General features: G+C 39.2%; 2 protein-coding genes across 15 annotated transcripts in view; one reads left to right on the forward strand and one right to left on the reverse strand.

Annotated features, from left to right (window-relative positions):
* The window catches only part of NETO2 (neuropilin and tolloid like 2), a 52281-nt gene extending 43135 nt beyond the window's left edge, over window positions 1-9146 (forward strand). For 7 of the 9 annotated variants that reach the window (XM_073307746.1, XM_073307743.1, XM_073307745.1 and 4 more), the window contains 2 exons: window positions 2799-2912; window positions 4888-6937. In XM_073307746.1, the coding sequence (XP_073163847.1) occupies window positions 2799-2912; window positions 4888-5468 (695 nt within the window). In that variant the 3' untranslated portion in view covers window positions 5469-6937. Of the gene's footprint in view, window positions 1-2798; window positions 2913-4887; window positions 6938-8273 lie in introns of those variants that run through there. The other 2 variants (XM_073307744.1, XM_073307747.1) reach the window with 2 other exon arrangements.
* The window catches only part of LOC140896254 (borealin-2-like), a 242415-nt gene that overhangs the window by 121449 nt on the left and 104895 nt on the right, over window positions 1-16071 (reverse strand). The window lies entirely within an intron of this gene.

A 16071-nucleotide genomic window follows, 5' to 3' on the forward strand; every position in this document is an offset into this window, starting at 1 on the left:
TTTACATTTACTGAAGACAGCTGAAAATTGACTTAACAGCTTTGACACGTAACTTTGCAGAAGAAAAATGCTGCTTTTAACCGTCTTAATTTAAATGAAACAAACATGGAAACAGTTTCCTTACCTTGTCAAATCTTTTTTTAAAAACTTTCCCTTTACGTTTTAAGCAAATACTGTACTGTATTTGCTTTTTGATGGGGGAGTGGGGAGGTCTCTGCTGCTGCCTGATTGAATACTTCCGGTTCCAAATGAGGTGTGTGGTTGACTGGTCAGTTCGTAACTCTGGTGTTCATAACTTAGGTTCTGTAGTTAAAGAAGCAGCCAGAGTTTGAGCAGGCAAAAACCTTGATCTTATTCTTCACTATTGGCACTTAAAATAAATGAATGGCCAGATTTTCAAAAGAGCTCAGCATCCAGCATCTCCCATTGAGAACAAACTGACCCTTATTTATGCACTTAAATGGGAACAGAACTTTCTTGAAAATGTGGCCACTTATTTGGATGCTTAACACTTGGGTGCTCAGCTCTTTTGCATATTTAGCTCAAAATCACTATACATTCAAACTAAATAGCAAAAAGAAATTAAATGGATAAGTGGAAGTTGCTTTGAAAAGGCAATACCTCACATATTCCCTTCCGCCTCTACTGCCTTAAGCCTCTCATTGTTAATTTATACAGTGACTCTTCTCCACAACTTTCCATGAATTATTAATACTATAAAGCACTGTTCTTCAAAAGGATCTCAAAGTACTTTCCAGATATTTAAATTTTTGCAACACCCAGTCAAGGAAGGTGTGTGAAACAGTAATTTCAGTATTTTTAAATATCATTACTATTAACATAAAAATTGGGTAACATGCATTTTCTAAAGTTCCTAAATTATGTATGACGAAAGCTTTATGATCCAAAGAGTTGAGACTACAAACAGATGATCGTCTATGGATCTATTTCTTTCCAATATAGAGGAACTGATTGATAACATGAAAATAAAGCTCAGAAGCAGTGCGCATGAGCCTGTGGAATTCAGCACAGTAAGAAATGGGGTCATGTGAAGTGGTAGTACAAAGACAGTTTTAAGGAAGGCAAATTTAGAGGGTTAAGAAATATAGGCTTAAAACCTCCATTAATTCCTCAGGCAAAACTCCAGCTGAAGTAATTAGGGTCCAGGGGTTTAACTGATGGGAACACATGGCAGAACTCTATCCCTTTCCCACTTGCCATCCTCTCCATCACTTACCTCTTGGGTTCACCTCAGCATTTGTGAACCCCAGATGCTCAAGCATGAGTTATCATCTGGGAAATATGTAATAAACTGGCATGTGAGCAAGACAAGCCACTACCTTCTCCTGGACACCACTGTCCTTACATTAAAATCAATGCTGATATGTAACTGACTTACAGAAATCTCTAGTGTATAAATACTACACTGATGTAGAAAAATGGAACAGAAAACTGTATAATGGATAGAATATCAAAAGCAGAAAGAATGCGAAAATTATATTTATTTAATGAAAATGGATGCTTTGACACTGTTCTAATGTCAAGGGCGTGTAATATGATAGAAATTTAAAATCCTCTTTAGAGAGAACGTATAGTTATTTTATTTCTTCAAATTTCTTATAAACAGCTGCCAGCTAAAGGCTGCTCTTCCTTAAACCCTCTATTATCTTCTAATAAAAAAGGCCCATTAATGAGCAGGAGTTTACCTCTTTCACCATGAAGGTCCAAATGACCACTGTATACAGTATAGCAATAACCATTAAGCCACAGGTGGCAGGTTTGTTAGAGTGTTTACACTACTGCTGCCTACCTGACAGGCATTTCTAAACGTTTATAAAGCATTTGGAGATCATCAGAGGGCAGGCAGTATAGAACTGCTGAATGCTACTATTTATTATTGTTACCAATGGATTGCCACTTTAGCTATATAATGTATTTTTTATACTAGCCTCCCAGTTGCTTTTGGATTCTATTCATGGTATCTCCTTTAATCTACAAAGCTCTATAGGGCTTGAAGCCAAGCTACATCTCTCTTCATATGGACTGTCTCAATGGCTGATATCAGCAGAGATGTTCTCTTTGAAAATGCCAAGATTTGAATTCCTGAGGAGGAGAAAGAAGAGAGTTCTTAGGAAAGGGACCTTAACTGGGGAACTTGTTAGCTCCCAGTCTGCAGGAAATGGAATCTGACCTTCACTTAACAGCCTAGGTTCTGGAAGTGCTGGAAGAAGGGTAGGAACCTTAGCTGCCTCAGATCTACACCGCGTCTCCCTTCGATTTTTAATGTTTCAGAGCAGGAATTTGTCATATCTCATTCATCTGTAAAGCATGATGCACTTATGGTATTCTGTATAGATAGGAAGTATACTCTTCAGGGAAGAAACTGACTTCCTGTGAGTTTGGAAAGCATATGACCATTTTGGGCACCACTGCAATCTCAATAATCAACAAGTAATTCAGAATGCAATATAATGCTATAAGACAGGCATTTAAGACTATAGAAGCTTTTTCCATCACATGCATTGGGTGGCCAACCAGTGTATGACTCTTATTGCTAACCACTTGGATCAGTACTATTTTGTTCATAGTGTCAGTTGTGCATCCAGAAGCAACCCCAAATGGGCGTATACTAAACTACTTAATAAGGGATATGCAGGAAAACTCATTTAATGTGAAATCTTAGATCAGTCAGTGAAAGAAGGAATATGCATATTGAGAAATATAAAGTTTCTTCACAGACTTTGTGCACTCTGTGAGCTCTTGGCAACTCATAACTTGTTTTTCCTTCTCTCCTGCAGCTCCATGCTCAGGCAGCAGTTACTTTTGCCATAGCAACATGTGCATCAATAATTCTTTGGTCTGCAATGGCATTCAAAACTGTGCATACCCTTGGGATGAAAATCATTGCAAAGGTGAATATAGTGCAAAGCATAACCTTGGTGATCCAGGATTGTCGGTTAGCCTTTCATTTAAGAAAGTCATAAAACATCTTTTCCTGCAAATGTGCTGAAGACAGCTATTCTACTTAACTCAGGGAGATGTTCCAAATTTTTAATTTAAAACCAAGACGCCTGTGAGCAGGGTTGAAGAATGTACCTGCCCTATAAATGAAACATCACATGCCCTTCACAAAGTATATTTTAAACTTTACACAGAACATTGGGCCTACTAAGTATATGCTTCTGTATTTGCCTGATTTGTACCGCTACCATCTATTCCTAAACCTTGATGCTTTTGTGGGAAAAATCCTTGTTTTTTGAAGGAGGCCCCTTTATGTTACAGTGTGAAAATATAAATGTAGTTACTAAGCTAAAATGTATCATGTCACAGCATCTTTGTTTTATTTATTACAGTTAACAAAACTGATCAGTGGCTCCCAAGTTTCTATAATAAAAATCAAGTTTGCTGCACCTGAAGCTCTGCCTGTGCAAGTATAATACACATTTCCAATCAGAAATGGTTTTCTGAGATGTTTTCCTGAACTATGGGTGCTTTTCTGAAATATACACCTTTCCTAGAATGCTTCACAAACCTACTGCAATATGACAGATTTATTTATTAAATATATAGCAACAAAGCAATACCATCTTGCCCAGCATTTTTAACTACTGTGTGCTCAACTACATTCCCCATTATATTTTAGCTTTATACATGAACAGAATTCTTAATACCTAGCATCACAGGAAAAAAAACAAAACGCAAACCCAGAAAGCAGTAAATATTTTTACTGTTTTCTAATGAACAGTGTGTTGTATTCATACAAATTTCTTTTAGTCATTCAGGACAAATACTTTTTCCAGAGCAAAATATTGCTAAAAATTTGTCTCTTACGTGTGGGAAACTTGCTGTAATCAGATACTGCCATCTTGTGTACTTCCATAGGAAGTTCTATCAAGAAATTATTTTTTAAACTGATCTTATGATGTGGAATGTTAAATAACTTGCAATGCAATACGTAGGTACAATTTAGTCCAGTTACGAAGCCATCCAGTGAAGGCAAGATAAATAGTATGGTTGGATTTTTTTATATTGTTTTTTAAAGGACTAGATAATTTTGGGGTCTGGTTTTTCCTCCATTCAAATCAATAGGAGTTTTGCCATGAGCACCAATGGATGCAGGATTGGGCCCTTTGTATATGAGCATTTGTAGCTATACAAGCTAAAGTAATGATATGCTGTTTAATCAAATTTTAGATTTCAGAATGTAAACTAATTACCACAGGGGTCAGGAAGGAACCCACATCCCAATTAAATAGGTATGTTGTTGGATTAGGGGAGGATCCCAGCAGCCTTTGAAGTATCAGGTGTTTGTCACTGCTGAAGGCAGGGGTATTGGATTTGCTGAACCATTGCACTGATTCAATATGGCAAATCCCACAAATCTATAAGTCCATTACATTTCTAAGGTTGTTCTAATGTAACTTCTTTCCCCCAAAACTATGGGCCATATTCTCCTCATGAATGTTTGTACGAACCTCCAGGAAAATAGCACACACTTCTATGAGAGCAGAGCATGGTCCTATGCATCGAAAACTTGCCTGAAATTACATGCTGTTGAGTGGGCTCAGTCCTGCGGTTCTTGCTTATCCCTTATGAAACAAAACTCCAGAGTAACCAGTGATTTTTGTCTGAGTAAGGACTAATACTTAAAGCATACAGGGCCAAATTCTGCTCTCCCTCACAGGGATGCAGTGCCCATTAATGGAGCCAATAGTTAATAGACATTTGCACCCATATGAGTGACATCAGCATATGACCCACCCTATCATTTACACTTTTCATTATCTTAAATCTTTGCATACCAAATCAAACCTGAAATTTTACTGAATTATTTCTGATCAGACGTTTTAGATAGACTCAAAAGCTAACCCTCTCTCTCTTTTGCAGAGAAGAAAAAAACTGGACTGTTTGAACAAATCACCAAAACTCATGGAACCATCATTGGAATTACTTCAGGGATAGTTTTGGTTCTTCTCATAATTTCAATTCTGGTGCAAGTAAAGCAGCCTCGCAAAAAGGTTATGGCCTGCAAAACTGCTTTTAATAAAGCTGGCTTCCAAGAAGTATTTGATCCTCCACATTATGAACTGTTCTCATTAAGGGATAAAGAGATTTCTACAGACTTGGCTGACTTATCAGAAGAACTTGAGAACTATCAGAAAATGAGACGCTCCTCTATTGCTTCGAGATGTATTCATGACCATCACTGTGGCTCTCAAGCTTCCAGTATAAAACAAAGCAGGACCAATCTCAGTTCCATGGAACTTCCTTTCCGCAATGATTTTGCGCAACCTCAGCCAATGAAAACATTTAATAGCACCTTCAAGAAAAGTAGTTACACATTTAAACAGGCCCATGACTGCCCTGAGCAGGTAATAGAAGACAGGGTGATGGAGGAGATTCCTTGTGAAATTTATGTGAGAGGACGAGAGGATGCTGCACAAGGCTCATTATCTATTGACTTTTAATCTGTTAAAGGTAAAATTGGTATGTGTGGGTGTGTGGTTTATCTGACACACACTGTGTCTGTATAAAAATACACCATATGTAGTGTGTGTATAGGTACACACACTTTTTAGCTTACTGTATCCAATATTTTTAAAAGGAAAGATCTTCATAACCAATAATTGTTGCAGTGGTGGACTTTGCACCCATCCCCCACAAGCTGCCACTTGGTTTGAGCAACAAAACAGAAGGTTTTGCATGGGAACTATCAAGAATATTTTTAACTAAATGTGAAAATGACTAGATTATTTTTCTGCCCTCCCTTTCATATTATTTCTCTCTTCCTTTGTTAAATAATTAGTTTTCAGACCAACTAGTTTAAGTAAAAGTGGTAAAAGGCACCACATATTTTGACACAGATGTCTGTGAGCATATTTATCAAATTGCAGCTAGAGTTACTTTGGTAAATGCTAATTAAGACGAGTTATGTTGCATCTTGACTAGTTTTTATATTGCTTCCTTAGTCTCTGTGTTCCGTGAGAAATATGTGAAATGGTCTATTGCCTTTTAACAGTATTTTATCTTGGCTATACAGTATTCATTTTAGTATCTTTGGGAATATATGGCCTTTGCAGGTTGTGGATTAAAATTTAACCCAATTCTCAAGTACGTCTTGGTAGATACAGACTTTACACAGAAGCTTCTTTCAGGAAGATGGTAGATTTTCAAAAGCATAGGGTGGGCTGATTTCTGCCATGTGTTAAAGCCATGCAACTCCATTGATTTCACAGGTGTATAACTAAGGCGCTCTGTTTTTTCCTGTTACTTGCATAAAGAAACTCCGCTGACTGACTGACTTATATATTTCTGTCTCCTGTAGTGATCCTAGCACTATATTCCTTATGCAGCGCACCCTCCCTATTGAAATCCATGCTGGATACACTCAATGGGTGTCTGAATTGCACAGAAAGCACAGGATGAAGCCTGCTATGTGTTACACTTTGAGATCTATGTGATAACTAAGGTGTATGAAATTGTTGGGGACAAAGAGAAATCAAAGTAACTGAATGAGCTTTTTAGCACTTTTTTCTAGCACTTGTGTCCATGCTGCAAAAATGCACATTTCATACTTTTTTTTAAATTGCAAGTTAGACTTTTTTTTTACTGCACAAGACAATTTGTAAAATAATTATCATGGGTTTTTAGACTCTTTTGATGTAATTTGATACTAATACAAACTGTTTATTAAATCAAGATTTAACACATGTACAGTAAGCCTCTTTCAGTGTCCCCATTAGCAGCATTGAATAACAGGCAGTGATTGGTGTGTACATTGTAACTTGTAAAGAATACTTAACATACGTTAGCCTTTTTACTCTTTTTTTTTTTTTAAACACAGAAACTGTTACTCTTTCACTAAATGTGACCTTACAGTTCTCAGTTACTGGACATATCCTGTATTAAATGTACATAAAGACATAAATCAAACTTTTTTTTGGTGCTGACTGCAATGAAATTTAATTCAGTTACTGGAGGTTTCTGCACTGCGAGGACATAGCAGTTGCTGGGCATGTGTATAAAACAGACTATTTTTCCTTTTTAAGATTAAAACAAATGAGACTTTAATTGCTGATTTCCTGACCAGGTATGATTTGATGGTGGGGAACAAAACTATTATTTCTGTCCCTTTATAGCAATGGGGTTTATTTAAAGTTAGGAACACTCCTTCTCTGTTTGCTTTATTACTGAACCCAAGAATCAGAACAACTTCAACTTACTTGTATCATCTGTTAAAAATGGTACATGCCACTCTATCAAAGCAATGCAATCAGCTTAATTTACCTAATATACATGGACAGTAAATGAAAGTGTGCAGACATTCATTGAAATGTTATCTGTAAGACTTTCAGCTCAAGAAAACAATTCTCATCCTGAATTCCATTTCCCGTGAAACAAAACACTGCCACTAAAGAGAAATTCTAAGACCAGCCATTTGAAAAGAGAATCCAGCATCCTCTGTTAGGATTTTAGACCCAGATGTAATTGGTGATATGCATTTTAGAAGTCATTTTTGGCTTTAATAGAAAAACACAATCTTTTGGATGCTTAAAACGTCAAGGAGCCCATAGCACTGTTCCCACCCTTTCTCCTATCCACTCATTTCTGCAGTATTTTGATTTGTTCTCAGTATGTTTCATGTGTGTAGACCAGGTCAGAATTTGGCTAGATGTGTTTCCCCAGGCAGTCATTACTAAAAAGCCAACATTTAGTGAGTAGTGGTACTTTTGATACTGCCATCTATTCCAGGGGTAGCCAAACTTACTGACCCTCCACGCTGCACACAACAATCTTCAGAAGCGCAAGAGCTGGGGCACGCCTGCCGCAATTTGGGCCTTCTGCCCTGCTGCAAGGTGGAAGTCCCAAGCTTTCCCCTGCCCAAGTCTGGTAGGTGAAGAATGGAGGGGGCCTGGGCAGAGGGGGGCTCCATGAGCCATGCTAACTGTGAAAGAGCTGTATGTGGCTTGTGAGCTACAATTTGGCCACCCCAATCTATACCTTGATACTGAGATAGCTTAAACATCACAATGCTACTGTCTGCTGCATGATTTACTACTTGTTAACTGGCCCTACAATTTTTTACCCTTTAATAAATATGAGATAAGAGGGACAATCCAAGACTCTTGGAAGGGGTACAGGGAAGTATCTAGAGTTGTATATAGCTGTGATTCATCATGACACCGAGATTGGCTCTAAAATGCTGCAGCATTTCAGGGATCACAGGAATCTTAATTTATACAGAAAAAGTATGACATTTTCTTGCTTTATAGGAAGAACGTGGTCTTCATAAAGTGTACTAAGGACAAAGAAGCAGTATACATATTGTCATCTACATTCAACACACAATTAAAAAGAAGTGACGGAAGAGCTATCATTTGCATAACAAATTTTGAGAACAAAACTCGTGCCAAAATTCACATCATTTTTATGTACTGAAAAGCCCACCTTATCCATCTGTTAGTGACTTTCCTAACTGTGCAAAGACCTGTGTATCAGCAGTGACTCAGGAAAAAGACACTTATTCTTTTAATAAATCATATGTTGCTCAACTTTCCTATATAGCTGAATGCTGCAGACATCACATGCTCTACTGCCTACATGCTTCACCAACAATGTTGAAATAGTACTTCTCACTGGTGCCTGAAAAGCCAGAATGAAGTTGGGACCAGAGCAGAGTGAAAATGAGAGACTTCAATTCAGGCCTCATGCAAACATTTTATTCAGCTTTGAGCCTCCTCTATTTTCAACTCTGCTTTTCATATTCAAATATACTCATGCCAAAATTCAGACAAAGCCACTTGCTCTCACCTGGTGTCAACACAAATCCATGCATCACCCCAGTGCTTGCTCATTTCACCAAATGAAAGGTTCCAATCCCTCACAAAGCCAAACGTACAGACATTTTACATGGTTTGGGGTTACAGTGAGAAACATTTAAGACTACCCTAACTGTAACCCACTGGAACAGTTAAGTAATTTACATATGTTAATACTATATACGTTTATCTATAAAAAAAATCTGTCATCATCTGTCTATTCCTGCTTTGAATGTGATTGTGTTATCAGTTTATGAGCTAGCTGAGTGATATTTGCAAGGTTTTTGCTTCTCTCTTCCCTTAACTGTCCCTGTAGAAGATAAATGCTGATAAAAATGGACTCCAATACGAAATGCGTGTAGCTGTGAAAGGCTGTTTTCACTCAGTTTCTTTTGCTACACTCCATTTTACAGAATCAGCTTAGCTAAATCTGTTTTCCATCTGCTTTATATATCACCACTAACAATCATTTTTGAATTCTCAATTTGTTCTCCCTTATCTAGCCATTGTTGATAATCCAAAATACAGCAGATAAAACAGCTTAATTTCTATAAGCCTATTTGATCCTAGAGAGTCAAGCCTGGAGACAAACAAAGTGAAGACCTCATGTCTTTGTATGTCTTTTTATTACCGATGTGTCATTTCTACCAGTTGATTTTAATCAAAGAAATGCATGTTGTTTATGGGTCAGATCTGACCAGCGAGAGAAAAGTGCTGTGAAAAACCAACGAACAGGTACATAGCACATACACATTGCAAGATAAATGTTAAAAGTCACGGGGTTTTGGCTGGTAGCTGTCCCCCCACGGTCACCTACTGCTCCTGGCTCCTGTTCCATAACTGTAAGGGTGGTTGTGCCCAGGAGCTGCTGCTGGGTAGTGGGTAGAGTAGGACATAAATGCATGAGGCCAGATTCTCTTTTCTGTTCCAACCCCTTTGCATGTCACTTCTGGTGTGAAGGGAGCAGCATGTACTGCTCCCACCCCCTAGGAACACCCACGCAGAGGGGCTGGAGACCTGTACCAATTTGAAGAAATTAGATTGCAGATACATGGAATTTCCCTCTGCCACCTCTACTGTTACAGCCCAGGTTACTTGACCTCAAATCTCACAGTCTGGCCCAAAAAGTTTGTTTCTGAAAACCACTTCAGTTGGGTCACATTTTAGAAGCAATCCTCTGCAATTTTACCTGAACTTGAGAAGGGTTGGGTCCTAGCTGGGTCAGTTGTCAGGAGGACAGAAAATAGCCTCACTCTCTACCCCGCAATAAAGCCACAGAAGGGAAGACGGGGGGGGGCAAAGAGGAATGTGAGGGGTAGTATAGCGGAAAAGCAGGGAAAAACATGGCAGGTGACTGTAGAGAATGGACTAGGGACAAGACACTGGCGGGGAACACAGAAGAAAAATTAAGTGTAGCAGAAGAGTAGGTGGGAAAGGGAGAGAGACACAACCATGACAAGGGAGGAGGAAAGAGGTAGAATGACGGCTGCCCCACCTCTTGGGATAGGAGAAGGTTAGTGTATTCCCCCATGGAGCAGTGACCAAAAAGACCCACATTCTTGTGTATGTTCTTCTGGTTGAATTTGAATCTTAAATGCTCATGTACAATTTGAAGGTAGGCAGCTTCCCCTTAAAGGCTCTGAAAATCTAAAGCTAATTTAAAAAATAAAACATTCTTACAATATTCATAATTTTTAAACCAATCTTGTATTTTAGAGTCTGACATGAATTTTGAATGGTTGAGACTGACAATGCTGCCAGCAGTTAGAAAGATAATGAACAAGATGCAGGCTCTCTGCACTTCCACTCCCCTGACTCAAAAACACAGGTTCTGATGATTGCTTTAGGTCCGAAGCCTTAGACTGTACCCTTATTCTGGCCAGGCTAGGGCACCTGCAAAACACCAGTCCCCTATGCCCATCTCCACCTACAGATTACTCATTAATCTGAGCTGGAAGGATGGGTAGAGATTGAAGACAGATCAAGATATACATGCTAAAAAGACATGGAGTGCACTGACGGGCCCTGAACCCCATCCTGGTACACCCTTCCTGCACAGGTGTCTGGGGAGCAAGAATGGAGGTGCAACAGTTGAACCATGTAATGGGCACCACAGCTTTTCAGGTGTTTGTCACAGTGTTTAAAACCACCATGCTAAAATTCTGGTTTCGGAACACAAAATCACCTTCCCACCCCAGATGTCAGATAAAGAGCAGGTGAGCCCTTCCAGATGTCAGAGCTCCCAGGGGTTACTTCCTATTAAAATGGTTTGCTTTCTTAAAGAAAGGAAAACTGAGACGCAAGAGCGTGTCTCCCCTTAATCTAAAATGAATATAGTAAAATTAGAATAAATGAATCAATTCTTTGACAGTTAATGTCTGGAACTGTATTATGGAGAAATAGTTTTATCATTGAATATGCAAGTGTTTTATTTATTTTAGGAGCATACTATGTCCATGTTCTGTGCTACCAGGCTCATCTGAACAAGTCAAAAAGAAAGCAGACAATTTCCACATAAACACTTGTATTCAACTTCTACAGCACTAGACTGTGGAAACTACAACAATCCAAAGCATGAACCTTCTTTCAGGTCTATTGGCAAAGCCAGCCACCAGCCTGAACTTCTAAGAAGGTTAAATCCTAAGGAGGCATGAAACTAGATTATGCTTCATTCTAAATGCAAACTAGGTGACAATTAAATCATAATCACTGGATATTGTCCTTTCTGAGGTGATGGCTAACTCTCCCTTGAATCTAATGGCATTACTTTGAAGGTAATAAAGCATACAATTCTATTGAAGCAATATGTTAGATTCCCTCACTTCATTAAACACTGTCAATACATCCAGTAAATTGAGGCTGCCAATTGTTTACTGGATAGCAATCTCAGTTACTGCTGGATTAGTACCTGAAAAGATGGTTCAAAGACTGATTTGTGGGGAGAAGAAACACTCGTGAAAACATTTACCAGGGTAAAAGAGATTCTTAAAAATAAAATGAAAAATAAATAAATGCCAGGTCTCTTAAACATGGTAGTGAAACTTGTAGTTAGCATGAAGAGAGGGGACATATCGAATAGCACTTGCTGTTTGGGTCTGCTGTATGTTTAATAAGCCAGTGGAGTAGGTCAGGGCCTGAGGATGAAGCCAAATCATTTTTATTTTTCCTGTTGTGATGGAAAACAATCTGGTAGAGCAAAGACATTCTGTTTATTTTGCCCTTACCAGAGGGAGCAGCACCTGTGCAAGATTTTTATTAATCTTCTCTAGTCCTTAACATTTATTATTGATTGTGAATAGAACTCCACAAGCTACAGTGACACTACAGAAGGTCTATGTAAAAATCAAACGCAACATAAATTAATTAAAAAGTATCTCAGATTTGAAAATATTTTGTGTAGGCTTTAAAAAAAGTCCAATTTCTATCACAGAGGTTGTGACTTTCTCCAAGCCACTTCTCCATTTAGGTCAGGCTCTCACACTTGTATGCTAATAATCAAGATTTTAAACTGGTTAGAATAATGCAGTGATAACAGAAAGCTGAGTTATACTCTTTCTTGAAAGACCCTGGAGCAGTGATCAACTCTGCAAGCTTAGAAAGCCTGCACTGTTTTGCTCATCACAGTGGAAATGGAGACAGTTTTGTTTGGGAAACACAGTCTTTTATAAAAAGAAAAGGAGTACTTGTGGCACCTTAGAGACTAACCAATTTATTTGAGCATGAGCTTTCGTGAGCTACAGCTCACTTCATCGGATGCATACCGTGGAAACTGCAGCAGACTTTATATACACACAGAGAATATGAAACAATACCTCCTCCCATGGAAACTGCAGCAGACTTTATATACACACAGAGAATATGAAACAATACCTCCTCCCACAGTGGGGTGGGAGGAGGTATTGTTTCATATTCTCTGTGTGTATATAAAGTCTGCTGCAGTTTCCACGGTATGCATCCGATGAAGTGAGCTGTAGCTCACGAAAGCTCATGCTCAAATAAATTGGTTAGTCTCTAAGGTGCCACAAGTACTCCTTTTCTTTTTGCGAATACAGACTAACACGGCTGTTACTCTGAAACAGTCTTTTATGAAACTAGTAAAGTGAAAATTCCGAATTTTTTTTATAACACATACAGGAATTCATTCTACATGTTGACATCTCAAAGTGATTTTGCTTCAGGTCTTGACATCAGCTTAAATAAAAGGGGAAAGACTTTTGTTAAAGCAAATGTACTTCATACACATTTCTCAGTCACAAAACTCCAAACAAAAAGGTCGGGTTGATTTAAAATGCTGTGCACTGTTTATGATTGTATTTATATAACCCCTATTTTGAATGTTGATTTACATAGCTAGTTTGTCACCGAAGTCTGCACTTCTGCATATTACTGCATTTAGGCAGAATGCCAGATGTGTAACACCAGGAGGAATTAATGACAACATTTCAGCAGCACCCACAGAGCTAGTACTGTACAGCAGGTGAATGCTAATGCTCAACAACAAGAGAAACAAGAACACAAAAACACTTCCTTTTCAATAACCTTTTTTTTCCCCCCTAAGGAAACACAACTAAAGGCAAATAACTGTTCCATGGCAACACCACTAGACACAGGAGCTGAAGTTAAAAAGCAGCCCACAAGCTTTTGCTTCTTCTTTTGTGAAGAATTAATGGGGAGTAGAATTTTAAAAAATATTTCCAGATTAATGGTCTTCTTTCTAAGCAGATCACATATATGAATTTAGAGAGACAGAGCCTTATCATGCAGGCTTCACTCAGGGGAAATTCCTCACTTAAGTCAATGGAGAATTTTACCTGACTAAGACCCACAGGTCATGACCCATCCTTGTATGTCTAAAGATATGAATTATTCAGAGGTGTGAATTACAAAATAGATATATGCTGTAATCAGTTAACCAATTGATAGGCCTGCCTGTAGGCCTTGGGCAGCCATAGCAGAATAACCAAAACCATAATTCTATTAAACAAAAGCGTGGATTCTACTCCTTTCTCCTTCCCCCATCTCTTTGAAGGGGGTGCTAAAGCCTAATACAAAGCCCACTGAATTCCATGGCTAGTAGCCACGGACCAAGGGCCACCAGCACCCTGGAAGTAGAGTCAGCTGTAGTAGCAGAGAAGGGCAGAGCAGTAAACTCTATGGGCTTGTCTACACTTAAAACGCAACAGCGGCAAAGCTGTAGTGCTTCGGTGTAGGTACAACCTCTGCCGACGGGAGGGATTCTTCCAGCCACATAAGTACTCCACCTCCTCGAGAGGCGGTAACTAGCTGAAGGAAGAGTTCTTCCATTGACCTAGTGCTGTCCGCATGGGGACTTAGGTCAGCGTAACTACCCAGCTCAGGGGTGTGGATTTTTCACACCCCTGACCAATGTAGTTAAACCAGCCAAATTTTCTCATGTAGACCAGGCCCATAGAGTTGGAGCCAGGATTCCTCACAGATCCTTTGAGCTTCACACAATTAGAAGTCCACACTCCCTGTGTCCTTTTGTGTGGCCATCAAACCCATCTAGGATGGGAGAGTACACCAGAATGCCACACAAAAACGGATATTAGTTTCTCTTCTTTTCTTCCCCCTACTTTTCCTGTTTTTTCCATGAGTGTGGTATGTTAAGGCTGCTTCATGGGTTGCATAATATGTTTATGCACCTTGGATCTTTGAATGGAAAGACTTACACCAGCGTCAGCTCTTACTGTGTTTTTATTTTATCGGAGAGGAGCTCAATCTTCAAAATTTCTGATGCTGAGCCACATTTCAAGTACTCACAAAGCTGAAGGGTGGAAGGGGTGTATAATTTATTAATTATTCTGAATATTTCCTCTTACTTATGATTTTTTAAAGTCTGACTATCTGCTGATCATTTGAGAAGCATTTACCAAAACCCTTAAGTGCATCCAGTTACTTAGAAGATTTTATAGGGATATCTGACACCACCACAAAATAGACATAGAAAGGCAATGCCTAATCCTGTGAGGTGTGTGTTGTCTCCAGTTAGATACAGGGCACTCAGCTCCCAACTGAAAGATCAAGCCCCTAAACAAATGGTTCTCAACCTGCGGCCATGTAACATCCTCAGGACCATACAGGTAGTACTGGCTGCGGCCCATAATGGTAAATAGGCTCAGAACCACTGCCCTAGCCTGTGAACTAAACAGGTTTGAAAAACAGTCACTAGCAGAGGCAGCTAGGAAAAAAGAAGCAGGGAATTCTTGGTGAAAAGTGTTAGCTACTAATGTGTTCCTTTTAAACAATGAGTTGTGGCTCAAAACAGAGATTAGGGCTTGGAAATAGTAGGACAACATCCTTCACGAAACTGCGGCTATGGACACTTTACATTTAATGTGACCCAACACTTTTGGGGGGGGGGGGCGGGGGGGGGGAGGAAGAGATGGCCTTTGGGGCTTAACTGAGCCAGAACACAATGGGTACTTTTAATGTGGCTGTGTAGTCGTGGCACCAGCACTGGGAGAGAGCTCTCCCAGCACTGTAAAAAACCCACCCCCACGAAGCGAGTGGCTCCCAGTACTTGTGCACAGTCTACACTGCCACTTGACAGCACTGAAACTTGCACCACTCCGGGGGGGTGTTTTCACAGCCCTGAGCGAGGAAGTTTCAGCGCTATAAAGTGGCAGTGTAGACAAGGCCTAAGATATCACAGGCATTGCTCCCAGCTATGTACTTTGACATCTTGTTCTAAGTTATTTGTTTTAATCACAAAGATTTAGATAAAATAATACCAGACCTTAAAAAACAACATTTATCTTATTACCACAAAAATTACCCAGCAGGATAAAAACGTAAAAGGAAAATCTTCAGGTCATTAAAGGTGCACTGCTTAAGTACTGAACAAGATAATTAAGAGACACTCCCTAGCAAGAGCTCTGTTCTGACTTTTGTCCTTTGCACCTGTACTATTTTGCCTCATGCCTCTTCTGCACAGCAGGAATGGATGGTTTGTTGCAGCATGCAGCCAAAGGTACATCTAACACAAATAACTGCAAGCCAGCCACAGCTACATTATTTCAGAAAGCAGTTCAGACCTGTGCAAAAGGAATGACTCTTTCACCATAGACAAAAATAAACCTAACCTGAATGCCAATCAAGGATGGAGAATTCATCAATAGTTAATATCCAGCATGTCATTCACAAGAATGATGGACAGATTACAGCAGCTAGTTTGATCTTTTGAGGTCATGCATGAATAATCTGTCTTGGGCATGTAACTCTTGCTCAGTTA

This window comes from Lepidochelys kempii, chromosome 12 (genome assembly GCF_965140265.1).
Source record: "Lepidochelys kempii isolate rLepKem1 chromosome 12, rLepKem1.hap2, whole genome shotgun sequence".
NCBI lineage: Eukaryota > Metazoa > Chordata > Testudines > Cheloniidae > Lepidochelys > Lepidochelys kempii.